This window comes from Urocitellus parryii, chromosome 8 (assembly GCF_045843805.1).
Source record: "Urocitellus parryii isolate mUroPar1 chromosome 8, mUroPar1.hap1, whole genome shotgun sequence".
Taxonomy (NCBI): Eukaryota; Metazoa; Chordata; class Mammalia; order Rodentia; family Sciuridae; genus Urocitellus; species Urocitellus parryii.
This window is the reverse complement of record NC_135538.1, coordinates 53074333-53101944: the sequence shown is the minus strand read 5'-3', so window position 1 is coordinate 53101944 and position 27612 is coordinate 53074333. Positions and strand designations below refer to the sequence as shown.

The 27612-nt window shown below is 36.0% G+C and overlaps 2 protein-coding genes across 2 annotated transcripts in view; one reads left to right on the top strand and one right to left on the bottom strand.

Moving 5' to 3' along the window:
• Window positions 1-7837, bottom strand: part of Sesn1 (sestrin 1) — a 109889-nt gene extending 102052 nt beyond the window's left edge. Inside the window, exon 1 of the mRNA XM_026389613.2 lies at window positions 6658-7837. Within this exon, the coding sequence (XP_026245398.1) occupies window positions 6658-6939 (282 nt within the window). The 5' untranslated portion in view covers window positions 6940-7837. The remainder of the gene's footprint in view (window positions 1-6657) is intronic.
• A 567-nt stretch (window positions 7838-8404) lies between these two features.
• The window catches only part of Cep57l1 (centrosomal protein 57 like 1), a 55768-nt gene continuing 36560 nt past the window's right edge, over window positions 8405-27612 (top strand). The window contains exon 1 of the mRNA XM_077801827.1: window positions 8405-8452. The gene's annotated coding sequence lies outside the window, so the exon portion shown is untranslated. The remainder of the gene's footprint in view (window positions 8453-27612) is intronic.

The window sequence follows — 27612 nt, the reverse complement described above, 5'->3', positions numbered from 1 at the left end:
AAAAATCTTGGACTGAGGCTGTAGCTCAGTGGTAGAGCACTTGCTTAGCTTGTGTGAGGCACTGGGTTTGATTATTATTTATAAATAAATGAATAAAATAAAGGTCCAGTGGTAAAGTGCCCCTGAGTGAAATCTCCTTCATGAAAAAAGATAAAAGTATCTTTTGCCAGGCATGGTGACACATGCCTATAATCCCAGTGAATGGGGAGGCTAAGGCAGGAGGATCTCAAGTTTGAAAACAGCCACAGCAATTTAGTGAGATTCTCAACAACTTAGCAAGACCCTGTGTCAAAATTTTAAAAATAAATAAATAAAAAGGACTGGGGATGTTCAGTGGTAGAATGCCCCTGGATTCAAAAAAATAAAAACAAATATCTTTTACAAGATACTTCTTTCTGTATACTAACTTTACCAGTAAAAGTTTCTTTTATAAACACTGGTTTGACTGGGTATAGTAACCAACAAAAATAAAGCCAACCATGAAATATATACTTATATTTCCAGTTCCCTGATGACCTTAGAAATAATCACCAAATATTCTGATGAATCCTCCCAATCTGATTTTCTGAGTATACTTGTCAGTATAATTAAAGCACTAGATAATTTCTTCAAGGTCAGTTAGTTTCTCTCACCTGATATACTAAATGAGACCTAGAAAACTGAGGTCAAAGTAAATCCTATTTTCCATTGACTTCCATAAAAAAATTTTAGATATTTTACCATGGTGTGAAAAAACAAACTGAGAAATTCTGACAAAAGAAGCAATTAAAATTGATAGCAAGGCTTGCTTGATGCTGATGTCCTTCCAACAACATTTTCATCCTTCCGTGTATTTTAAACAATGCTTTCCCCTACTTACCCAGCACCAACTCTGTCCTTCCACAAATTCTGAGATATTTCTCATATTGATGCTTTCCTTCAGTCCATGCTTTTCTACAACCTAAATGTTGTTTTTAAATATGAAAATTCTTTATGATTAATAAAAATCCTAAATAATGCCTGTCATCAAAATTTTAAGTGATTAAGAATCCTTTACTATATCCAAGATTCTATCAGATAAAATTCCAACAAATCTGTAAGTTGATTGTGTGAATTATTAATTTATTACCCATTCAAATGGTAAGAAGATGTTTTACTAATTTCTTATGGCTTACCAAAAGGAAAATAAATATAACTCTAAAACAACCACATCTATTCATAATCCTTTTATGGGCAATAAGTATTAAAGATGAGGAAATAAATTCTTATTAAGATAAACTATTATTTCAGAGGATCTTCAGTGGTATCATGAACAACCCATGACCTTAAAATGAAATTTAATACTCAAGTATTTAACATCCCATCTTTGAACAAAAATACATCTCCAGTTTATACACAAAATAACCATGTTAAAAAAATAACTTTAAAATTAAAAATTTTTCCATGTTAAAAGCACTAACAGGAATAAAATACATGAATCTTGAAAACTTAAAAAATACATATCCTTGGTTGAAGTGCCCACTTGTAATCCCAGCAATTCAAAAAGCTAAGGTAGGAGAATCGCAAGTTTGAAGCCAGCCTGAACAATTTAGGGAGACCGTGTTAAGTAAGAAATAAAAAGGGCTAGGGATGAGCTCAGTGGTAGATCAACCTTGGGATCAGTCTCTCCATCTCCCACAGTTCTCCTTGTTAGTTTCAACCTTTCTGAAAGTTCATAACAAAGGAAGAAGACAGGATGCACTTAGGTATTATAAAGAGGCAACTGAGGGTAGATAGAACAGATACTATTCATCCTATCAGCCAGAAGACAAGGAGGAAAAAAAAATTCCTTCTGTATTTGCCCTCAAACCATTTAGAATTAAAAAAAAAAAAAAAAAGCCCAGAAAACCTGAGAGTAAAATAGTATTTTCCTGAGTTCAAAACAAAGGCTTTCTGAAAAAAAAGGGATGGAGTTCTTACTATATCAATAAAAGAAGAAAGGCCAGAAAATAGTGGATATGAAGAGGGAAGTTAGAGTAAATATTGAAAGAGGATTCTTGTATTTGCTATAATACCTAAGAGTCAGCAGTGTATGTTTGAGATGTACTACCTTAAACTTTTGGCTTTACTGGCTGGCAATAAAAAAGAAATCAAACTTAAACAATCATTAAAACAACTCTAAAAAAACAAGTCTGCTTCTAGAATGTTCACTAAATGAAAGCCTTCCTTACCTCACTTAACAAAGTAACTATTTTACTTAGTCCAAACTTTCTACCTTAAGCCAAATTGCTTTCAGACAATATTAAATGCTGGTATGAGAAAACTTAGTTTTTCTTCTCCATAGTACAAAAATAAAAATGATTAATGAAGAGTCTTGAAAATGTTATTTAGGATACTCCTTATATCTTTTGATACATATATGCACTCACATTTTTCATCTTAATTTGATAAGCTTCATTGAGACTATGGTTCACACTGGGCACAGTGGCGCATGCATGTAATCCCAGTGACTTGTGAGGCTGAGCCAGGAGGAATGGAAGTTCAAAGCCAGTCTCAGCCATTTAGTGAGGCCCTAGCAATTTAGTAAGAGACTCTCAAAATAGAGCTGGGGAAGTAGATCAATGGCTAAGCAACCCTAGGTTCAATCCCAGGTACCTCCTTCCATCCCCCACTCCCACCCCCTGCAAAAAGACTATAGTTCACTAGTAGATTATATCAGTAAAGTGGGCTTGAGGTCAACACCTCTGTTTCTTTGTTTAGGGTATCAAGAGTATCAAAAAGGCATCCCAGAATAAATATAGCATCCCATGGGAACAGAGGACTTTCCATAATAGAGGGTTACAAACTTACTGATCTTCTGGTTCAAGTACAGTGCCCGGTAGAGAATGGTTTTCAAAATGTGCTAAGCAGACTTCAATATGCTGTTGATGTGAAATCAATAAATCAAGAACATGTTTTATAAACAGAAGATGTGGTCTCCCAATGTGCCAATTTTTTTTTTTAAAAAAAAACAGATTTAGACATTTGGAGTCGAATCCACCCTACCACAACCTTATCATTTCTCCCTCACCACTTATAATCCTTGCAGATGACCTAAAGCAATCACTTAAGGTCCTTCAAGAACAGCTGCAGGAATTGTATATGCACTTCAGTTTTTCTTGCTTTACTAATGAAAGTATTATGGAGTACTACATTTGAATTACTATTTAATTTCCCATGTGAGATTGATGATAAGGTGGGAGCAGTGAGGCAGAGGGTAGACAGGCAAGTAGAAGCCAGAGGATGCTAATTATTATGTGACATTCATTAGATTCTCTTCTATTATAAAAGTTTTAGACAGGAAAGTAACATGGCCAGATTTTCATTTAGATAAATAGCTCTGCAGCTATGTGAAGGATAGAAAGGTGGAGAGTGGGTCAGGTTAAGTCTGGAGATGTGAGAGATAATAAAACTACAATAATGGTAGTAGGGACAGAAATCCACTGAACCATTTCTACTCACATATTTCATAGGCAACTTAACCTCAACATGTTTAAAACAGAAGTCATTTTTCTCCTAAATGGACTTCCTGCCACTCTTCTATATCAGGAAATGATTATATTATTCACCAAGTAGTTCAAACTAGAGTGAATCTTGCTTTTATTTTCCTCTTCTAAATCCAGTTAAATACTATATCCTATGTACACTAACTCCTTGATTATCTTCCCAATTAATTTCCTTTTCCACTTCTTCCACTACATCTAGTCTACCATCATTTTTGCCACAGATCAGTGGAATAATCTTCTAAGTGTTGTGGCACACCTACTCTTGACACTAGAAACCCATCTCCACCTTGCTTTCAGATTGATTTTTCTTACACATTATCAATCAGGTCACCACCTTGTTCAGAAGTCTTGAGTGGCTTCTCATTGTTTCCTGGATAAAGTCCACAATCCTTAACATGGCCTACAAGCTCTCTGTTATTTGGATCCTACCTAACAATAGCAAGAATACCTAACAATACTGAGTATTTCTTATGTATTAGGCATGGTGTTATGCTTTACAAGCATAATTTCTTTTTATTCTTACAGCAACACTGTAAGGAAAAACTAACATTTCCTCATTTTGCAGATTAGGAAACTGAGTCAAGGAGTGATTATGTAACACCCACATTGTACTGCTAATAAAGTACTGAAACCAGGTCTGACTCCAGAGCATATGCTCTTAAATTTTCACACCCCCCTCAGTCTACTTCGATCATACTGAATAACATTCTGTTCCTAGAATTCATTTGCTCTGAGGCCTTCAAATATACTATTAAGTCCTGATTCGCAGAAAAATCTGATTTATTTATTTAGTCTCTGCTTAAATGTCACTGTCTCAGGAAAGTCTTCCCTTATTATCTAAAATTAATATTTTCATTTGACTACTTCTTTATGCCCTGTCTTGCCTCAGTAGAATGTCAAAATTGTTACCACTGGATTTCACTAAACATTTATTGCATGAATGCATGGATGGATGAATAACGTGGGGGTAGAAACTCCCTAAAATGGAAATTTCATCTACCTAGATTGATGAGAAACAGAAAGAAGGCAAATATAAATTTGTTCATCCACTGGGTATTTATTTAATAGCTTCCAGTTCCCAGCCAATACTCTTGAGAACTTACAGCCCTCCTGGGGGGAGACAAACACACAAACATGTGATTAAAGTACAATATAAGTTCCTCTTAGAATAGTGACAGGAATAAAGTACAATAGATGCAGAAATGAAAAATAAGTGTTAAGCCTAGCTGGGCGTAGGGTGCGTGCTTGTAATCCTAGTGACTACTACTACTGAGGCTGAGGTAGGAGGATCCCAAGTTCAAGGCCACCTCAGCAACATAGTAATACCCTGTCTCAAAATAAAAAAATGAAAAGGACTGGGGATCTAGCTCAGTGGTAGAGTACCCTTTAGTCCAACCCTCAGTAGCTCCTCAAATGTGTAAGTTTATGGGAAATCTTCACAGCAAAGAAAATTCTCAAATCCTTTTACAGGTGCAGTGAGTCCTGAAATAAATTTCACATAGTCCATATATTTCATTTGTGAAAAGGGAGAGGAACATGCACTATGCTGGGGCACTTTACCTCTCAGTTCTCATGATAGCCCTATATTCTTATTCCCATTTAACAGATGTGAAAAATCCAAGTTAAAGAAGATCAAGTAACTTGCCCAAGGTTATGGCAATACATTAATAAAGGAGGAGAATTTGAGCCTAGGTGTGATTCTAGTGCCCAATTACTTACATTTATATTGCAATCCTTTGACACAGCACTCCCCAGAGCCTGCTTACTTTTATTTTCAATATAATTCTTAACAAAATTGGTTATCTAGTTTTTCACTATAATATAAAGAAGAGCAAGATGAAAGAACAGGAAGAGACCTAAGTGAAATATACAAACAGCAAGGGAAGGCACAGAAAACTATAAAAATCGGACACACACACACACACACACAAAAACACAACAACAACAACAAAAAAAAACATGGACGTGGATTACATAATCCTATACAATACATAATAGTACCTGATGTGCATAGTGAGCCCCTATTTGAAAAGAACAGTTGTCATAGTGACTATAGTATAAGAGAGAAAAACTTTTTGTGCTTAAAAGAACAAACTTCAGGTACCCAGAAAATTATTTCTGGTAAAATTAAGTATAAAAAATTGTTTACAAAGTTATTTGTGAGAAGAAATATTCCAAGATCTTAGAGTCTTTATTTTATGGATATGAATTTTCTGTTGCTTTAAATTAAACTCAGGCCAGTATAGAAAAATGATCAGGCTTAGCTTAATGTATATATGCAAGTAAACTACAAATTTAAAAAATTTCTCATTTATGACTTTGAACAACACCTGTGGATTAATTTATAGATTGACAAGTACATATAAAGTGTCACTGAAAATTATTTATCTGTAAATATTTCTCTAAAATCCTAATAAACCTAATAAAACAGAATAAATTGATTATATAAAAATGGGGGATTATAATATTTTTAATTTTGCTGCACTCACAATTTAAATAGGTATGCATATAAAAAGAAAAACTATTTAAGCAAACACAGAAAAGGTGGTTGAGTAATTTACCATCAAACTGTTTCTACCATATGCCTTCCCTGGGTTCAATTTTTCAACCTGAAGATATTTGCCTCTTTATAGCAATCTTTTATTGTTTTACATAGCCCCCTTTAAAAAAAAGTTGCTTTGCATTTGTTTGTTTGTTTTTTAGTACAAGAAAAAATTGTTCCGTCAATTATCTTGAACAAGCTGACTGGGAAACATTTAATATCCTTTATCATTTTAGAGGCTTTAAATCTTTAAATGTAAAACTTTCCTCGTACAACTCTTAACAATATGAAAAGCACACTGGCTACATTTAACACGAAAAGAAACATAAAGAAACGTCTTGCAATTAACTGTAACTTTCATGTTTTTTTTTTTTCTAGAAGCAGTGCAGTTTTTGCCTAAAGCTCTGTAGAAAAAGAATACATGCTTACTTATATTTGGAAATCGTTTTTAGTTTATCTTGTTTCACTGTGGCCTCAAATTGATTGTTTTACACAAGTCCCTAAAGTAGAGTTCAATTCATAGTTCCTAATAACCTAATATGTGAATCAAACACAATGTAATTGCCAAGTAAAATCTCATAGTAAAGCGGTACTTATAATGCTCTCCCTTACCTGAACGCTCTTCAGAATAAACTCACTTTTCTCTCTTACATCTTTAAAAGGACACCTCTTAGAAAGCATAAGCAGATGAGCAAGTAGCTTATTCAACCCATCCAAAGAAACAGCATTTAGGAGCCCGGCTTCTGATGAACGATAAGGTGTCTCTTTCACGGAACGAAGATATTCGGTTTTTCTCAAAATGATTTGCCTAATGTTTTCCAGTGCTGTCTCCCTAGTAGTTGAATCTCTACTGCACAGTCCATCCCATCTCACTTCATTCTCTCCTTCAGCCATGACAATCGGAGTTTTTCCTTTGCAGTCTTCAGTTACTTTTCAGCATGCCCCAAAAGCACTTTATATTTTTAAAGTGAGAGATGTAAGAATAAATTCAGGGAAATCGACCCGTCACGAAAACACGTCTGGGTGACATTTGGAAGTAGAAGTGTCTTTTAAGTTGGTGCGGTCAATCTATTTACAAGACCGATCACCCTTTCCTTCTACCAAAAAGGGCGGTCTTCTGCTCAGAGATTGAAAAAAAAAAAAAAAAAAAACTTGGAAAGTTGCAATCTTACAGCTCTGGCTTGCAGGACCGGGATTCTCGAATAAGTGTTCTGTGTCTCGCGGAGTCAGCGGATATCCTCACGTTGTAGAGCTGTCAAATCCGTGCTCTGCCCCAAAAGGCTGGTAACAGTTGAACACTCTCCAGCCATTCGGGTTTTTTGTCTGTGCAGCCACCGGTTTCCCCCAGCGTTCCCACCACGCCCCTCCTCCGACACAAGTCCCCGCCCTCCTCAGCTCTTCCAGCGCCCCAGCTGCGGGACAGGCGCCGGCAGGGGAGGCTAGCTGAACCCTGGCCCTTAGCCGTGCGGCCCAAGAGTCGGGCGCTCCTGGGGACCGCAGTCTCCAGCAGTCGCTGTCTCGGCGGGCGGCGACAACACAGAGCGTCGCTGGCCCCGTTGGCTCCGGACCTCTTGGAAGACGCCGCTTCTTCTCTTATCCCTGTGCCCTAGCCCGCCGCCGCCGCCAAGCCAGAGGGCACAGTACAGCCGCGGGAATCCTCAAGCACCGGGCAGGGCGGCGGAGTTGGCAGAGCTGAAGGGCCTGAGGCACAGAGCCCGCCCCTTTGCCCAGCCCCATCGGTGGGATCGGCCCAGAGGGCGGGAGCAAGGAGGGGAGATGGGGTCCTTACCCCTCAGCCCCTCCCCTTTCTCCGCCCGGCACAAACCCGGAGCCACCCCGGCCCCAGCGCCTTCTTCCCCGCCCAGGCAGACGCGACCCGCAGAGGCAAAGCCATTGGAAAAAGCCCCGCCCTCTAGCAGGCTACCTTCAGACCCCCAGTCCACTGAGCGCGGCTGCCGACCGCTGCGGGTTTCTACGCATGCGCGACTGCGAGTAGGGCGCGTGCACCCTCAAAGGCACACGGCTTGTTCTGGCAATTGCTTTTCGTTCCCAGGCGTTTGGAGTAGCTAGTCTGGAGAAGGGGAAGGGAAAATAAGAAAGAGGGTACACTGAGAGTTTATTACGTGGGACAAGCGCGTCAAATAAAAGCACTACAGCACCTATGGGAGAAACTGAAACTAAATTTAAGAATAGCCTAAAAAATAGTGTCAGCCTCTTTATTATACCGAACCAGATTTAAATAGGCAGGGCGTCTTCGCATTGACTGCTGGGAAATGCAGTTTTGATGCTGCCGGCGCGTTCTGTTTACGACAGAAACTACAACTCCCAGGGGCCATCGCGACGTTGTGTGTAGCTGCTTGCCAACCAACGGTTCGAGAGGACGGAATTGACCGAGAGCGGGCGTCCGGTAAGCACTGTAGGTTCGGCCTTCACCTTTCCTTTGATAGAATTTTCCTTCTTCTACTTCCTCTAAAGTTTTGGAGATGAAGCCATCTAGGTAGGGTTGCCGCCTTTACTCCAGAGACTTTCCATTGAACTGCGTGGAAATAAATAGTACAGTTGCGGTGAGGCGAGGATTTGGGGATATTGATCCCAAGGGTTGGTGGGAGAGACCCCAAGTAAGGCCAGGCTAGAAGGATGCTGTGGGAACAGGTGAAGTGCTTCGCTCTGCTGCCTCTGCTTCCACCTTTTCACGAGCAGGATTAATTAGGGATCACTGTGCATTTTGCACCTTTGTTTTCCTTTGAGTGGAGGAATGTTCTGTGCTTTATTTGCTCGGTCAAATGAAATCCCAAGCAGCGCTCTGAAAGCAAACTGTCCATTTTGTATGAGACTAAAGGGCAAAGGACTCCCAGCACTCCTAGACGTAAATTCTTGCAGGATTAAAAAAAAATGAAATTTATTTTTAAGATATACATGACAATAGAGTGTATTTTGACATATTACTCATACATGAAGTACAGCTTATTCTATTTCTCGTGGTTGTGCATGATATGGAGTTTCACTGTTGGTGTATTCGTATATGAACATAGAAAAGTTATGTCAGATTCATTCCACTGTTCCTCCTATTCTCTTGCAGGCTTTAAGGATGCTATATGACAAGAAAAATATAAACCTTACTAATATACCCCAAATTTATTATCTTCAAGCAATTCAGTCATTTCTATTTCTCTCTCTAAAATTTCTTTTTGTTTTTAAAAGTCATTCTTGAGAAAATTCAGGTTTGAAAGGCCATTTCCTACCCCTATCAGTGGACTGATAACCACATTAGATTTTAATTCTTCACATGGCAGAATAGGTGCATTTCTAAAAATTTAAAGTTACTATTATTCAACAGTGAAAAAGACACAGTCTTAACTTGTTAGAAAAACCAATGCTTAAATATACAATTACAGTACTGTTTGATATTGCTGGAATGACTACAAGGAGATAGCTTAGCCCATCTTGGAAAGTCAGGGAAATCTTCATCTCAGGTTTGGTCTGCAGGAGTCTCCTCCGAGATAAGGAATTTGTTGTTGCCTGGGGGGTGGCTTTCTGGGGATAACTTCCACTCATCACAAGATGTTTATCTATCAGACCTGCTATTCCTAGAATCCAAGGTGACTCAGAGCAAGGGAGAAGGACTTGAAATGAAGGCAGTGATGCCTAGTCTTTAATCCAGCTTTTGGTCACCCATAGGACATTTGCAGGCAAAGGTGAAAAGTCGGGTAAGTCCTTGTTACAGCCTGAGCAACTAGAAGGAAAGAATTGCCATTTATTGTTATGGGATAGTATGCATATTTGTTTAAGGGGAGAAATTGATAATTCAGATTGGCCATGCTAAGTTTGATAAACATTTAAAACATTCAAGTGGCGCGTGGAAGAAGCAGTTGCATAAATGAGTCTGCAGATGAGACAGAAGATCTAACTATAGGTACAATTTTGGTCTTCATAGTAGTTTTTTATTTTTATTTTTTGGACAGTGCTGGGGATTGAACCCTAAGGTGCTTAACCACCAAGCCACATTCCCAGTCCTTTTTTATTTTTTTTGAGACAGAGTCTCAGTTGCAAAGGCTGCCCTCCAACCTGGGATCCTCCTGCCTCAGCCTCATGAACCACTGGGTTACAGGCATGTGCCACCACCTCCCACCTATGTTCAGTTTGTTAAGAAGCTCAACTGGGACTGGGGGTGTGACTCAGCAGTAGAGCACTTGCCTAGCATGCTTGAGGCCCTGGATTTAATCACAAATTCCACAAAAAAGAAAAGAATAACTGCCTAAGTACCTGTACCATTGAGTAGTCCCACCCTTAGTGATTAGGAATTTCTGTTGCTCCACATCTTTTCCAGGATTTGGTGTTGTCAGTGTTTTGGATTTTAGCCACTCTGATAGATATGCAATAGTATTCCATTATTGTTTTAATTTGCTTCCCTTCCCCTTGCTTCATGGTGAATTGCAGTCAACAGGTTGATTGGCATCTTCACAAGCCTCACCCATCTCTGAGAGGCTGTGTGGCCCTGTAGCTCTAGCAGGTCACCCCATCTCCCCTGCTGTATGGAACTTGTGGCAGTGCTGGATAGGAATTCACATGTATTGGGCAGTCTCACCAGCAGGAGTGCTGCTGTGAGTTCCCAGACACCAGAATTTCCTACCCAAATGCTTCCATCCCGATTTTAGTTCACACACAGTTCATGGATGGCTCCTGGCACCTATTTTTTGTTCTTTTTTGTTTTTGTTTTTGTTTGGTTTTGAACTGAGGGGCATTTAACCACTGAGCCACATCCCCAACCATTTATTTATTTATTTACTTACTTATTTATTTATTTGAGACAGGTTTGGCTAAGTTGCTTAGGGCCTCACTAAATTTCTGAGGTTGGGTGCTGGAGCTATAGCTCAGTGGTAGAGCACTTGCCTTGCACATGTGAGGTACTAGGTTCGATCCTCAGAACCACATAAAAACAAATAAAAAAAGATATTGTACCAACCACAACTAAATAAATTTTTTTTTTTTAAATTTCTGAGGTTGGTCTCCAACTTGGGATCCTCTTGACTCAGCCTCCAGAATTACAGGTGCACAGTACACCACCACTCCCAACTGCCCTTTGCCCACTTTATTTGGGTTGTTTTCTTATTGTTGAGTTTTAAGAGTTATTTTTGTATTTTTGGCACAAGTCCTTTATTGTTAATATTTTCTCCAAATTTGTGGCTTGTTTTTTCATTCTCATAACAGTGTCCTTTGTAAAGCAGAAGTTTTTAATTTTAACGAAGTCCAATTTATCAGTTTCTTCATTCATGGATAATGTTTTCTTGTTGTTGCATCTGAAATCACTACTATGGTGGGACGGGGCACATACCTATAATCCCAACTCTGCAAGGAAAGGCAGGAGGATCCCAAGTTTGAGGCTAGCCTGTGCAATTTAGTAAGACCCTGTCTCAAAATAAAATATAAGCCAGATGTGATAGCACCCACCTATAATCCCAGAGACTAGGGAGGTTGAGGCAGGAGGATTGTAAGTTCAAGACCAACCTCAGCAATTTAGCAAGATCCTGTCTCAAAAAAAAAAAAAAATTCTGGTGATGTAGCTCAGTGGTAAAGCACCTCTAGGTTCAATCCCTAGTACCAAAACATTAAAAATAAAAATAATAAATGGCTGGGAATGTAGTACAGTACTAAAATGCCTCTGGGTTCAATCTAGTGTATCTAAATAAATTAATTAACTAAAAAAATAAAACTCATTTCCATACCCAGGGTCAACTAGATTTTCTCATAAATAAATTAACTATCTTCTTCAAGTTTTACATTTTTGTCATTTACATATTGGTTTGTGGTCTATTTTTTGAGTTAATTTTTTGTAACAGTATAAGGTCTATTCCTAGATTTATATTTTTATTAATGAATTTTTTACTAGATCTGAAATTATTAACTGCTTTGATAACTAATATTAAAAGGTTAAAAAAACTGTGAAAAGAAAAAAACTAGTATACAGAATCTTTACAGTTTATTAAGTGTCATTCTTTAAAAGTTTTCCTTGGGAAAGAGGTTTGAAGTCTGCCTAGGGAAAAAGCCGGGCACAGTCTTTATCCAGAACACATCAGGATACAGAACTAACAGTTCCATTTCAGGGCTGCCTTTCTGTTATCTACTGTTAACATGTACTGAGTGCTCTAAGTGCAAATGATTAGTCAAGGACACTTCCTTCATTTAGGAGTATTTTTCTCCAAGTCAATTATCTTGTTATTTGTCTACATTGCTATTTATTTGCTAATATTTTCCTCTTCATGCAGGGTTGCAAAAACCTACCTGTTGTTTCTCCCTAATAGAAAATATAATAAAACACTGAAGCCATCAGAACTTGAAATATTTCCTTCTATAATGGCTAACTTCAATTTTTAAGAAAATTATTCTAATTATTTATCATTTAGTAACACAAGTACCTTTGCCTCCAAATGTGTCCTTGGTTTTTCTTCTTTTGACTTGTTGAAAAATGTTTTGTCAATGTCAACTAAGTATTATATGAATATCTTTGTGTTGCCCAAGTGAATCATAAAGCTTTGCTCTTAAATTTTGAAATTTTAGATTTTATTTTTAAGTTTTTCTTTAAAAAAATAAGATCTTCACAAGATTGAATTAAATGATGTTCATTTGAGACTTTCAAAAGCCTACTTTTTCAAACGCTCATGCATACTGTTCTCAAAGTACAGTTCTCTTTTTTTCATGTGTTCCTTCTATCCTTCAGAATAAATCAATAAATCACTTAAATCAACTTTACTAATAATTCTCCATTTTTTGTCTTTAGTGTATTTTGAATATCTAAATTCCTCCAGTATTTCTGCCACATTAATGGATACATTTTTTTGACAGCAATAATCACTAAGTCCGTATTCATTTTGCCTTTCTTTTAAGATATGTTGAGCCAACTCAACAATTTATGACATGAATTTTATAAATCTTTTACTTCTGATTTTATCCTTGTTTTTCTAATTATTTCCCTTATCCACGTTTTATGTGACTGTATATATACAAGCATATATATGGATAACAAAATTTTGTCATTAAAAACATTAATTATTCTAAACAACTATATACATATATACATATATAGGGATAACAAAATTTTGTCATTAAAAAACATTAATTATTCTAAACAACAACAGAAGCCACAAAAACCCACAATAACATAATAATACCTCTGGAATGAACAGGTCTTAACATTTTGCTTCATTTCATTGAAAAAAATAATGTGTTATGAAATTATCCTTTGCATAGTAATGTCTTCATGTTTTAAAAAAATTTACATAGAATACATCTAACTATACTTATCATTCTGTAACTTGCTTTTTCTCACTCAAGAGTATATTTTCAGAGTTTATATTGCTATTTTATAGCTAGTTTTTAAAAATTTTAGCTACTGTATGGTATTTCACTGTATGAAGATGAAACAATCTACTTATTTAGTCTTGATTAATGTGTTAATGTGTATTTAGGTAACTTTTTTTTTTTTTCAGTTGTAACCAGTACTACAATGAACATCATTCTACATATCTCCAGTGAACATGTGCCATTTTCTCTACGGTTCACTTATAAATACTGAAAAGTGTAATTACTGAGTTACAGGATACATACAGCATCACAGTTTTCAAATAGTCTTCCAGAATTTCATACCAGTTTATACTCCCAGCAGCAGTAGTGGAAATTTTCATTTTGCGACCTCCTTGCCAAAGCTTCACTTCAACAGCCTTCTTTTTAAGATTTTGTCAATCTAATGGATGTGAAATACTTCCTTATTTTTTTTTTAAGTTATTTATTTTTAGAGATGGGGTCTTAACCATGTTGCTAAGGCTGGCCTCTGAATTCCTAGACGGAAGCTATGGCATGAGCCACCATCCCTGTTTGTTTTAATTCGTGTTTTTCTGATTTAGTGAAGTGTTTTGTTATGTTTTGTTTTTAATCAGTTGATGTTGGGCTGGGGTTGTAGCTCAGTAGTTGAGCATTTGCCTCGTTTGAGTAAGGCATTGGGTTCGATCCTCATTGCCACATTTAAAAAAAAAATCAGTTGATGTTTTCTCTCTCTTAACACCTTTTATCGTTTTATTAATTGTGTTTTTCTTAATGATTTGTAGAAAAGTTGTTTCTGAATTTCCAAAACGTTGCTGTGTATTTTGCTTTTTAAAAATTTTGTCAATGGTGGATTTGTTTTATAAGTTGTTTTATAGTAAACTTTAATATAGTTAATCACATGTAGATGGTCAGTATAGTTGGAATATATTTTTGACATGAAGTAGAGATATATGTTTATTTTTTATAATGTGGATAACTTGGTATCTTGGCACAAATTGTGAATAGCCAATTTGCTCCCTCTTAAAAATGCCCTCTTGGGCTGAGGTTGTGGCTCAGCGATTGAGCACTTGCCTAGCATGTGTGAGCCCCCCGTTGGCTCCTCAGCACCACGTAAAAATAAATAAATAAAATAAAGGTATCGTGTTCAACTACAACTAAAAAATAAATATTTTTTTAAAATGCCTTCTTTTTCATATACCAAATTCCCACATTTATGAGAGTCTATTTCTGAACTGACTTTTCTGTTCTGTGGATATCTTTTTCTCTTTTTGGGCCACTATTTTAATTACTAAAGGGCTATAATAAATCTTAACAACTAGTAGAGCAGTATGTCTCCTTGTTATTTTATTTTATTTTTTTTAGACAGAGGAGGGGGAGAGAGAGAGAGAGAGAGAGAGAGAGAGAGAATTTTTGATATTTATTTATTTATTTTAGTTTTCGGCGGACACAACATCTTTGTTGGTATGTGGTGCTGAGGAGCGAACCCGGGCTGCACCCATGCCAGGCGAGCGCGCTACCGCTTGAGCCACATCCTCAGCCCTATCTCCTTGTTCTTGTTCACAAAGATCTTAAAGATTTTTGTCATTATTCCTATGATTCCTATAGTTCTGACCCTATTGTGTGAATATACATTTCAAAATTACATTTTCTAGACGATTGTCTATGCTATGTTATACAGTGTATTTAGACGGTCATATTTCCTCCAGTTAAAATTTTTGTTAGTTCCTTTTACTACATTATCATCATCATTATAATGTTCTGGGGATAGAATCCAGAGGCACTCTACCATATAGCTAGATCCCCAGCCCTTTTTATTTTTTGTTTTGAGACAGGATCTTGCTAAATTGCCCAAGCTGGCCTCCATCTTGCAGTCTTCCTTCCTCAGCCTCCTGAATTACTGGAATTACAAGCTTGTTTACACTCTTATACATTTTGTTTTTTATGTTTTATCAGTTTATCAAAATCTCTAGTTCAGTATTAAATAGTACTAATAGTGTTAAATAGTGGGCATCCTTATTGTCAATTGGTGTTTTTATTATCTGAGATAGATTTTTATTCTTGAAAAGCAATATTTTTAGTTTATTTAGTTTTCAATTCATTAAAGTTTTTTTTTTTAACATTTTTTCGTAAGCCTTTGAATTTAACTTACAAATTTTACTAGGTCTGTTTTTAGGTCTAATACTTTCTCCATGGAAATAAGAATTTTGACTTTTGGATTCATGTTTGGTTAACTTATCAGTCTAAAAGTTTGAATATTCAAATATGGACTAGTACATACACATGTAAATTCCTTAATCATTTCAAACTATTTTAAAATGAATAACTTTTTTTTTCAGTTTAGCCTATCATATTTTCTCCAATACTTGAAACAATCATCAGGGCTGATTTGCAAACTTAATATGCAGTGTCTTCCTTAGTAAGTAACTTTTGTGAATTCAGTAAATTAGACTTCTACATTTAATAAATCTAATTTTCTTAATCATTTTAAACATGTAAGAAAACCTAACTCCAACCTGGTGGTGCTGCAAGCCTAAAAGCCCATAGATTTGGGAGGTTGAGGCAGTAGAATCACAAGTTCAAGGCCTGGGGATTCATTTATTTAGGTACCAGGGATTAAACCCATGGGTGCTTATCCACTGAGCCTTATCCCTAGCCTGATGGACTAAGTTGCCTAGTGATTCACTAAATTGCTGAGGCTGGCCTTGAACTTTATTTAGATCCTCCTGACTCAGCCTCTGTCACTAGGGTACAGAGGCATGTGCCACTATTCCCGGGCAAATGGAGCTTTTCATATTTATTTTCCTTCTTGTATGTAAATTTAACAGTTATTTACAAGTTTTTCTTAAATGCAAGCATTTCAACTACTTGTTGAAATTATAGAAATTGTGTGTGGGTTTTTTGGTTTGTTTGTTTGTTTTGTTTTTACTTTTTTAGATTGGCATTTAATGGTTGTCTAGGTTAAGATCATCAAGATACTCCTAAAGATATTCTAGTGAAGACAAAACTTGTTTGCAAGGTTTAGAATTCAGAGTTTGGCAAAAATAGCAGTAAAAGTTCACCTTATTTGAAAGTTTGCCTTGGTTAGAACTTTTATAAATGGACAAGAACTTCAAGATGACTTAACGCTTTAATTTATAGATGTAGATGAAGCTATGGAGAGTTTAATATACTAATTAGAACAAGATCACATAACTAGTTATAAGTTAGTGTTTTCATCATAACATCAATGAATCCAAATGTAAAGTCCTAGCAGTGAGCAGTAGAGTTTGGGAGGAGTCTCTGACACCGAGCATATAAAGACTGTGGTGTTTAATGTTCTCTATTTTCCTCACTTTGTCCTAATTGCAATTTTTTAAATTCTTCTCTTCAGAAAGGAACAGATGATGGTATTATTAACAGATAATGTTATTAAATGGTATGTTATTAAGTGGAACAGATGGTGGTATTAATAATAGATGATGTTATTAAATAATATATTTGTATATATATTTAAATCATTATTAATATAGAAAATTTAAGAGACAATTCAATTTTTTTCTCCAAAATAATTTGTACAATTTGTTTGAATCTTTTGCTCAGTTTCATTGTCTCATCTATGAACCTTCCAGTGATAAGGGTTTTTTTTTTATGTTAATTGAAAATGTTGTAGAAGCTACCAAATAATTTGGCTATATTATCATGATTCATGATTCAGTCAAATAGATAGACCAGAGATGTTATTTACTAAATAAAGTGAGCTTAAATTATTGAAAAATACGATTTTTAACCTTTTTAAAATAGGACAGTCCCTTATTCGAAGTAGGAATTTTTCATGTAGTGTGCCACAGACAAGAATGCCTTAGACAATTTGTTATTTCTACTATAAAGTGTTATTTCTTTTTTATCATATATATATACATATATATATATATATATATTTTTTTTTTCATCCCTGTCTTGATAGTAGTCTTCTATGTAGAGCTGCACTAAAGAGTGTAAGTATGTTCTGTGGAATGCTGATCTCAACAGGATCCTCAAGAAAGGTTTCTGTTGCAAATAAGTTTAGGGAATGAATGTTCTATCTGTGTTTTAGAAATTCATAGTAATAGAAGAATATTAAAGATACTGACAAGGCTTGCTAATAAGGAAATTGGTTAAATTTTGTTTATCCATTTCCCCAAATTTATTTGCCTAGAAATCAATTTAGGAGGTAACTCTAACATTCTATGACACTAGAATTCTAGTTTTGGTAGATATAATTTAATAGTATGAATCCTTAATGAAATCTATAATTTTTAAGTATTAAATGATTGGGTTTTTTGTTTGTGGTGCTGGATATCAAACTCGGTGGCTTGCATGTGCTAGGCAACCACTGTACCACTGAGGTATATCCTTAGCCCAGTTTTCATATCCATCTGCCCCTCCCCTGGGTTCAATCCCCTAAAGTATTGGGGATTGAACCCAGGGACATTTTATCACTGAACTATATCTCCAGCCCTCCCCCTCTTTTTTTTTGAGACAGGGTCTCTCTAAATTGCCCAGGTTGGCCTCTAAGTTACAGTCTTACTGCCTCAAACTCCTAAGGTGCTGGGATTACATATGTGTACCACCATGCATAGGTAGACTTAGATGTACTTTTTAAAAATGTCTTTCTACTACATTAATTGAATTAAGAATAACATATGCTTACTGAATATTAATGAGTAAGATGCCCTTGTAGGGAACTTTAGGGAGGGCAATTGTGTGCAGAAATTGCTAGAATAAATCTATGTGTGTTAAAGCACTACATTAAATCAGATAAACTAATTAATAAATACATTAAAATAATGTTAAATTAACAACAGGTGATAGCTTTTTAAAAGTTAAAAATTACCAATATCAAAACTATCTGCTATTAATTTTTTATTTTTTGTTAGAGGAAATTCTGGATATTAATAGATGGAAAAGAGAAATAGAGAAAATAGATGTTTGCTTTTGGGGGAGACTTCTGGGGGATAAACCACTGAGCTCCATTCCCAGTTCCTTTTTTTTTTTTTTTTTTTTTTGGTACCAGAGATTGAACCCTTGCGGTTGCTTAACCACTGAGTCACATTCCCAGCCTTTTTTTAAAAAAAAGTTTGAGACAGGGTCTCTGCTAACATTCCTGCCTCTAGTCTTGAGCTTGTGATCATCTGCCTCAGCCTCCCAAGTCACTGGGATTATAGGCTTGCACCAGTACCCCCCGCCCCCTCCAGCTCTTTTTATGCATTATTTTTAAAATTTTGAGTCAGGGTCTCAGTGAGTTACTTGAGGCCTTGCTAAATTGCTGAGGCTGCCCTCAAACTTGTGATCCTTCTGCTTCAGCCTTCCAAGTCACCAGTATTACAGGCATGTGCTGCTACATCTGGCTTGCTTTTTTTTTCTTTTTAAGGAGAAAATAGTTTCCTCAGAGTGTTCTTCTTTTTAAGTGCTTTATGTTTTTCTCAGTTGTGATCTCTGCAGTAGGTCTATCTATCGGTAAAAACAGTTCTAATAGTTGTAATGTTTATTTTCTTTAGAAAATTTACAAATTGAATTATGCTCAGTCATACATGTTTCTCTCTGTGTGGAATATGTTAACTTTAAACTGCATCTGTCTGCTATTGAGCAATTTTTGTTTTTGTTTTATTCTGGTTAAAAAACTCTTTTGTGGGCATCTACCCTGTGCAAACCAAGGCTCTGGAAGATTCCATAAATGAACACGAGTAAACCACCAACCCTGTCCCCAGGCCCCACCATGCCTCTGTGCCTGCTATCAACATCTTATCCTAAGAGATAAGCCGCATCTCTGCAGGCACGGGAGGTTATACCTGCACTACCCAGCACTGGGTGACTTGCTGTCTCCCCATTCTCCATCCGGAAGCCCTGTGGCAGCGGCTCTACCTCCCCTGTACAGGTTCTCTTGGCCCTCGGGCTCTGGCCACTGCCCACTGGGAACGAGCTGGGTGGTGGGGACAGTTGGCAGTTTCCACTGAGCACTTGTATTGGTTAGCCCATCCACTGTCAGTATGTCCACTCAGGGAATGTACATTTCTTCTAATTTTGTCTTAAAATAGTATTAAGAAAGTAAATTTGATCACTTTTTAAAAAATGTGAGCCCAAAGATAGGGAACATTGGATTGTCCACCATATGTAGTACCTAGGGACTTCAGTCTGAATCCTGGCTTGGTATTTCTTAGACATGTGACTTTAGCTAACTCAGTCATTTTGTCTGTTTCTAATAATGGTAGTAATAGTAAAGGCACTATTTAATGTTGTTGATGTAAATGATAATACTTTTTTTTACTTATTTGCAAATGATAATACTTTTCAAGTGCTAGTGGGAATTTTTAGATTTTGTCTTTTAGGACAGATATGAAGGGTTATTTGTACATTTTGCTTTTTCTAGGTTTGTCATAAAGCTTTTGAGAACAAGTAACCAAGAGAAATTTGTTTAAAGAGAGTATTATTGGCGGGAGAATTAGTCTCCAGGACATGGTAAGAATTAGGACTTTTGTCTAAGTCCTAAAAAATTGCAGTAATGAGCTGGGGATGTGGCTCAAGCGGTAGCTTGCTTGCCTGGCATGTGCGAGGCCCTGGGTTCGATCCTCAGCACCACGTACAAATAAAGATGTTGTGTCCACCGAAAACTAAAAAATAAATATTAAAAAAATTCTCTCTCTCTCTCTTTAAAAAAAAAAATTCAGTAATGGGTTAATTTAAAAGTTTCTGACATTATGATAGTTGGACAATAAATATCAGAAGCATTAAAACTATGCTTGACCTAACAATATAATTTCTAAAGTAATTTAATGAAAATTTTACATAAACATTATGTATTGCCATTTAAAAATTTGTACTTTAAAAGAATAATGATACATGATAACATCTATCATGTATTATTAAATAGAAAAGCAATTGAGACAAACATGTTATAATCCTAACTTTGGTTAAAATAACAAAAGAATGAATTAATATAAATTAAAATATTAACAATATTTTAATAACCTGAAATTGATAGATTTTTATAATGATTTTTATGTTTTTATTTTTATATTGTACAATTTCCAAATTTTGTAGAAGGAGCCTGTATTCCTTTTGTAATCAGGAATGAATATCTTGATTGATAGATATTTGTTGTTGTTGAACCTATTTCTAACCCAGGCTTAGTGGGACATGCTTATAATTACAGATACTGGGAAGGTTCAGACAGGGGGATTGCGAGTTCAAGACCAGCCTGGGCAACTTTGCAAGGCCCTGAGCAACTTAGTGAAACCCTGTATAAAAATAATTTTTTTAAAAAAAGGCTAAGGATATAATTCAGTAATAAAGCATCCATGGGTTCAACTCCAGAGAAATGAAAAGGATGGGTAAAAAATGTGCTTGTGAAATTCTAGGGACTTTACCCATCATATCTGTCCTAAAAGACAAAATCTAAAAATTCCCACTAGCACTTGAAAAGTATTATCATTTACAAAGCTTTTTACACATCAACAACATTAAAAAGTGCCATTACTATTACTACCATTATTAGAAAGACAAAATGATTGAGTTAGCTAAAGTCACATGTCTAAGAAATACCAAAGCCAGGATTCAGACTGAAGTCCCTAGGTACTACATGTGGTGGACAATCCAATGTTCCCTATCTTTGGGTTCACATTTTTTAAAAAGTGATCAAATTTACTTTCTTAATACTATTTTAAGACAAAATTAGAAGAAATGTACATTCCCTGAGTGGACATACTGACAGTGGATGGGCTAACCAATACAAGTGCTCAGTGGAACATTAAAAACCAATGAAGAACTAGAACATTTAGAATTTCACAAACACATTTTTTTACCCATCCTCAAAATAAGGTTAAATCAACAATGTTGACAAAAATAAAACAAAATTGAATACCAAGAGAAACTTGGTTTGTTTATCAAAACAAAGCAAGAAAAAAACAAATGTCATATAATTTAAAAAACTATAGACAGCATTCATTTATATGTGAATTATCTATGATTGAACTTATCACTATGAATGCCTTTGGCTATACTTTTTGGCTATACCTTATTCTTCTATAAGTAGGCTCTAAACATAGAGCTTCATTAGGTTTGTTTTTGTTGTTTATTTGTTTTGAGATAGACTCTTACTATCTTGCCCAGGCTGACCATGAATTCCTGGCTCAAAGTGATCTCTGTTTATCGATTCCTGACCTCAGTCCTCTGAATAAGCCGGGACTATAGGTGTGCACTACTGTGCCTAGCTCTCAGAGAACCTTTTCTATTTTGTCTACTAACGTGTACATTGGAAGGACTGCAGCACTTTCGGCATCTGCAACAGTCAGCTCTAAATAAAGTAGGAACATTAGAAACCAATGAAGAACTAGAACATTTAAGAAAAGATTAATATCATTTTTTGTAGGTACATTTAAGTAAAGTATATTTTGATCAACTTAATTAAGCTTCCATTTTAACTGAGCAGAAAACTTGGGCTTTGTCATTTTGCCCTCTGTGCTACTTAACAACATATGCTATTTCTCATGTTAAGACCTTAACAGCTGTGCCAGCAAGTCTAGTTTAAAAAAAAAAAAAAGTGAGGGCTTAATGGTGTCTCTTTGCAGATCAGCCTGTCAACATTTCTGTCCATCAGTAGATTACTTTAGCCCTTCAGAACAGTTGTTTACCTCAAATATGTGGGTCAAAATTGAGTGTTGTTAAGACACTACAGCTTACTATAAGAACTAGAGGGGCTGGGGCTATAACTCAGTGGTAGAGCGCTTGCCTCACACATTGAGGCACTGGGTTCGATCCCCAGCACCACATAAAAATAAATAAATAAAAATATGGAAAAAAAGAACTAGAATTATGAATTTGGAACTGTCAATTCCAAGGAAAGCAATGTTAGACAAAGCTAGGTGTTTGTGTTGCTGTTTTTACAGAATAATTCAGATACTACTGTCAGTAGCTAGAACCCTCTCTGATCTGAATGACAGATCTCTCCTTTTACCTTATACTGAGATGACTTTTCAGTAGGATTATCTTGGAGCTCTGCATGGCTTTTTTTTTCTTCTATAAGTAGGCTGTTTTATTATTTTGAATTTCACAAACACATTTTTTATCCATCCTCAAAATAAGGTTAAATCAACAATATTGACAAAAATAAAACAAAATTGAATACCAAGAGAAACAAAATAATTAACCTCTATAATAAATTGCTAATCAAGCCATAATAAAAATAATAATTAATTTAAGTAACTTTAACTTTGATCTTGAATCTTTTTTATTTTTCCAATTTGTTATATGTGGCAGCAGAATACATTTTGACTCATTGTACACAAATGGAGCACAACTTTCCATTTCTCTGGTAATTCACCATGCAAAATCACCATTCATGCAATCATACGTGTACATAGGTTAATAATGTCTGTCTCATTGTACCATCTTTCCCACCCCTATACCTCCTCCCCTCCTCTCATTTCCCTCTGCCCGGTCCCAAACTTGCATGGCTTTTAATCATCCAGTTAAGCAAGCATTTAGGTTTGAATTAGGTGCTGAGTTTATAAAAATGAGCAAAACTTGGTCCCTGTCCTCAAGGCTTGCACTTTAATGGGAAAGACATAAACAGATTACTTCAATATAGTGTATTAAGCAAGCATATGGATTTGCACAGAGGAGCGTTAGCTCAAGCACAGGGAGCCAGGAAAGGGAAAGCTTCATGAACAGATTAACTAATAAACTGTGCCTTACAAGGTGGGTAAGAATATTACAAGAGAAGAGAACAATAGAACACTAGAAATGTGTTCACTTAGTAGGAGAAGGAGAGAAGAATTAGATACATAGAGAATAGATCTATATGCCCCCAAGAAGGTACTTGGACTTTATTCTGAAGGCACTGAGCAGTCACTGAAGAGTTTTAAGCATTGGAATGACATAACTGGATTGCAATATTAGAGTACTCTAGAGGTACAATCATCTAAAGTTTTGTAAGACAATTAGTAGGAGGAAAATCTTTTCAGAGGCCATTGTAATAGTCAAGTGATCCATGATGAATGCCTAGTCAGTGATGGTAAGGATGTAAGAGGACAGGTGATTCAAGAAGTGTTTTATGCATTGAAAGCCTCAGGATTTGAGGATTGGGGAGTAGGGAGCTAATGCTGTTAGGTGAGATTGAGATTGCAGAAGCAAGGCTAAGGGGGGCTCAGTGGTAGCTTACTTGCCTGGCATGTGTGAGGCACTGGGTTCGATTCTCAGCACCACCATATATTAATAATTAAAATAAAGGTCTATCAACAATTAAAAAGAAAAAGATCACAGAAGCAAAATATACATTTATTTATTTTTATTTTATTTTGTTGTTGTGCTGCTGCTTTTTAATACTGGGGATTGAACCCAGGGGCACTCTACCACTGAGCCCCTAGTGCTTTTTATTTTGTATTCTGAGACAGAATCTCACTCATTTGCCAAGGGTGACCTCAAATTTGTGAGCCTCCTGCCACAGCCTCCCAAGCTGCTCAGGTTACAGGCATGCGCCACTGTGCCCAGCTGCAAAACAGTTTTTAGGGGAAAGATGGTATATTATTTAAGATAAATTTGAGGGCTGGGGATGTGGCTCAAGCGGTAGCGCGCTCGCCTGGCATGCATGCCGCCCGGGTTCGATCCTCAGCACCACATACAAACAAAGATGTTGTGTCCATTGAGAACTAAAAAATAAATATTTAAAAAATTTTTAAAAAAAAGATATAAATTTGAGGCACCTTTGGGACATTCAACTAGATATGAACTCTGTTAAAATTCAGAAAAATGATAGTACTTGATAAAAAATAAATTACCATCTTGGGCAGAAAGAAAGAACAAATTGTTATTATTACTTAAGAAGAGCTGGGCCTAGAGAAGGCATTAAGTATAAAAATTAAATTTGCAAGCTAGTCTGGTAGTGCACACCTGTAATTCCAACAACTGTAGAGGCTGAGGCAGAAGGCCTCAGAAGTTCAAGGCTAGCCTGGACAACTTAGTGAGACCATGTCCCAAAATAAAAAATAAAAGGGGCTGGGGATATATCTCAGTAGTATAGCACCTTTGAGTTCCATCCCAAGTTCCCAGAACATAAAAAAATTGAGTTTGTGCAGTAACAGTGTAAAATTACAGTGTAAAAAGTAGGTAAATATTAAATATGGTGAGCAATTGAGTGCTCTACTTTTTGAAGCCATCTCATATACCATTTATTGCTTACCTGTTGGAGTTAGTAGGATTATAGGATGATATAATATTAAGATTAATAATGGCATTAATTTAGCATTTATTTTGTTTTTATTTCGCCCAGGGAAGGTTTATTTATTTATTTATTTATTGTTGTTGTTGTTGTTCCTGGGCCTCACACCTACTAGGCAAGCACTCTACCACTGAGCTAAATACCCTCAGTTCTAATTTAGTTTTTGATAATTCAGAAGAGTTTTTTGCGGGGTAGGGGGGTTATGGTTTCTCAGTATATCATTAGGCATGTCAGTAATTTTAATGACAAAACTTTGGATATACTATCCAAACTATACAGATTTTTAAAATATCAACACAGGTAGAGTATCCCTTATCCAAAATGTTTGGGACCACCTGTGTTTCAGATTTCAGGTTTTCAGGTTTTGGAATGTTTGCATAGATTTTACCAGTTCAGTAATCTTAATTTAAAAATCCAAAATGTTTTGAGCATCAACATAAAAAACTGTCATATTTTGAAGCATTTCAGAATTGGAATGTTCAACCTGTAATAGATAACTAAAATTTATTGAGTGCCTATCATGTACCAAGCTCTATTCCAATACTTTTTTTTTTTATACCAGGAATTGAGCCAAGAGTGCTTAACCACTGAGCCACATCCCCAGCAACACCCCCTTTTTATTTTATTTTTGAGAAAGGGTTTCTCTAAATTGCTTAGGGCCTCACTGAGTTGCTGAGGCTGGTTTGGAACTTTTGATCCTCCTGCCTCATAAACTCCTGAGCTGCTAGGATTACAGCCAGGCACCAGTACACCCAACTTCTATTTCACTACTTTATGTTCATTCATTATATATAATTCTTTGAAATAGGCCAATAATCTTATTCTTATCTTAGGAGGAAACTTGCTGAGGATCGTCCAGGATTCATTCCCCAGGAGTCTTGCTGCAGTGCCTGCCCTTTAATCATTATGCTATGCTGCTTTGTAAAATAATATAGGTAATATAGGTTATAGGTACATTTGCTCATTAGGGAAAATGGAAGTAAGAAAAAGCATTATATGAACAAAAGCCCAAAAGGTAATATTTCTAGAAATGTAAACTTATAAAATCTACAGGAATAATTTAGTGTCAAGAAAATACATATACATATATATCGTATGTGTGTATATATTTATATACAATATATATATATATATATATATATACACACACACACACACACACACACACACACACACACACATATTGGCACTGGGGATTTTGAACCCAGGGTTGCTGAGCCAACTGAGCCACATCCCCAGCCCCCACTTTTTGTGTTTTATTTTGAGACAGGGTATCCCTAGGTCCTTAGGGCCTTCCTAAGTTGCTGAGTCTGACCTCAAACTTGTAATCCTTCTTCATCACCCTCACAAGTCATTGGAATTACAGGTGTGCTCCATAATGCCTGACACATATATATATATGTATGTATATACGCACACACATATATATTATGTACAACATACATGATATATATAAATATACATTATATGTACATATATGTACATATACAATTATATGTACATATAATTTTTATTTATTTATTTATTTAATTTTTTTCTAAAGAGAGAGTGAGAGAGGAGAGAGAGAGAGAATTTTTATTTATTTTTTAGTTCTCGGCGGACACAACATCTTTGTTGGTATGTGGTGCTGAGGATCGAACCCGGGTCGCACGCATGCCAGGCGAGCGCGCTACCGCTTGAGCCACATCCCCAGCCCTACATATAATTTTTATGTGTGTAATTTTAAAGAGGGATTACATTGTTTATTAGGGGAATGGAAACCTGAAAATTCAGAAGAATTAGGGAAATTGGAGAAATACAGAAAATTGAATTATTAAGGAAGGAAGAGAAGGATTTATGTCAGATTAATATTGGCAAAGACTGAATTCTAAGGAAACTGAGACTCCCAGAAAAGAATGGTAAAGGGTTTATCATCACTGCTATTTCTACCACTGTATATTTATATAATATTTTATATTTTCAGAGCCAAAAGAAAGGAAATGACTTAAGATTACATTCCATAGAAGTGTCAGAAACAGGAAAGAACCCAGGTCTTCTGATTTAATCCAGAGCCCTTTCCATTATGTCATATCCCTTTTTGGAACCATGCAGATTCATTCCTGTCCCCAAATCCATAAACATGATGAGGAAAATGCATGAGAAAAGAATTAGTTCATCAACCCTTTATCCAAGAGAGTTAGCAATAGCCCAAAGAGATGTAATGGTAAGGATTCAATCAGTGGTACCTTAATTGAAAATATTGCCATGATTCTAGAATCTGAAAAAACTTTTCCTGCATTGCCTTCCGATTATATATGACAGAAGAGACACCAAAAGAAAAGTGCTTAGGTATATAAATAATTGCTGTTTTGCTTAGGTATATAAATAATTTTATGTTCTTGTGAATTGTCAATGATGGTCATTTTCAGAGAGGAGAAAGCTGTGGGTGTAATTCAGAATTAGCAGCCCAGGAATAGAACACACACACACATACACACATATGTTGAGTTAGACACAATACCTTTATTTTATTTATTTTTATGTGGTGCTGAGGACCAAACCTAGCACCTTGCACGTGCTAGGCAAGTGCTCTACCGCTGAACCACAACCCCAGCCCCAGAAATAGAACATTTTTTACTTTTTGTTTTATGTATTTCTGTGCTGTTTTGTTATTTTTAGATATATTGCGTTATTTTTTTTCACATGTTAACAAAGGTTTCCATATAATGGGATTATGGGCCATTTTAAAATTCTTAAATATTATATAATGTACAAATTACACTAACAGATTTCATATTAAGAATTATTAAGTAGGTTGACATTGACAGGTTGACACTCTGCATAGATTTTCCACAGATCCACATAGAAGCAATGTTGTTATGTAGTTAGGAAAGCAGTAGCACTATAAAACCAGTATTCCTTTCTGTGAGAAAGAAAATTGTAACATATATAAGGATGTCAGAAACATTAATTCACTTTCTAGTCTTTGAAAATCCCTATACCTATATACATAGATACAGAAGTATACATTCACCCCTGGG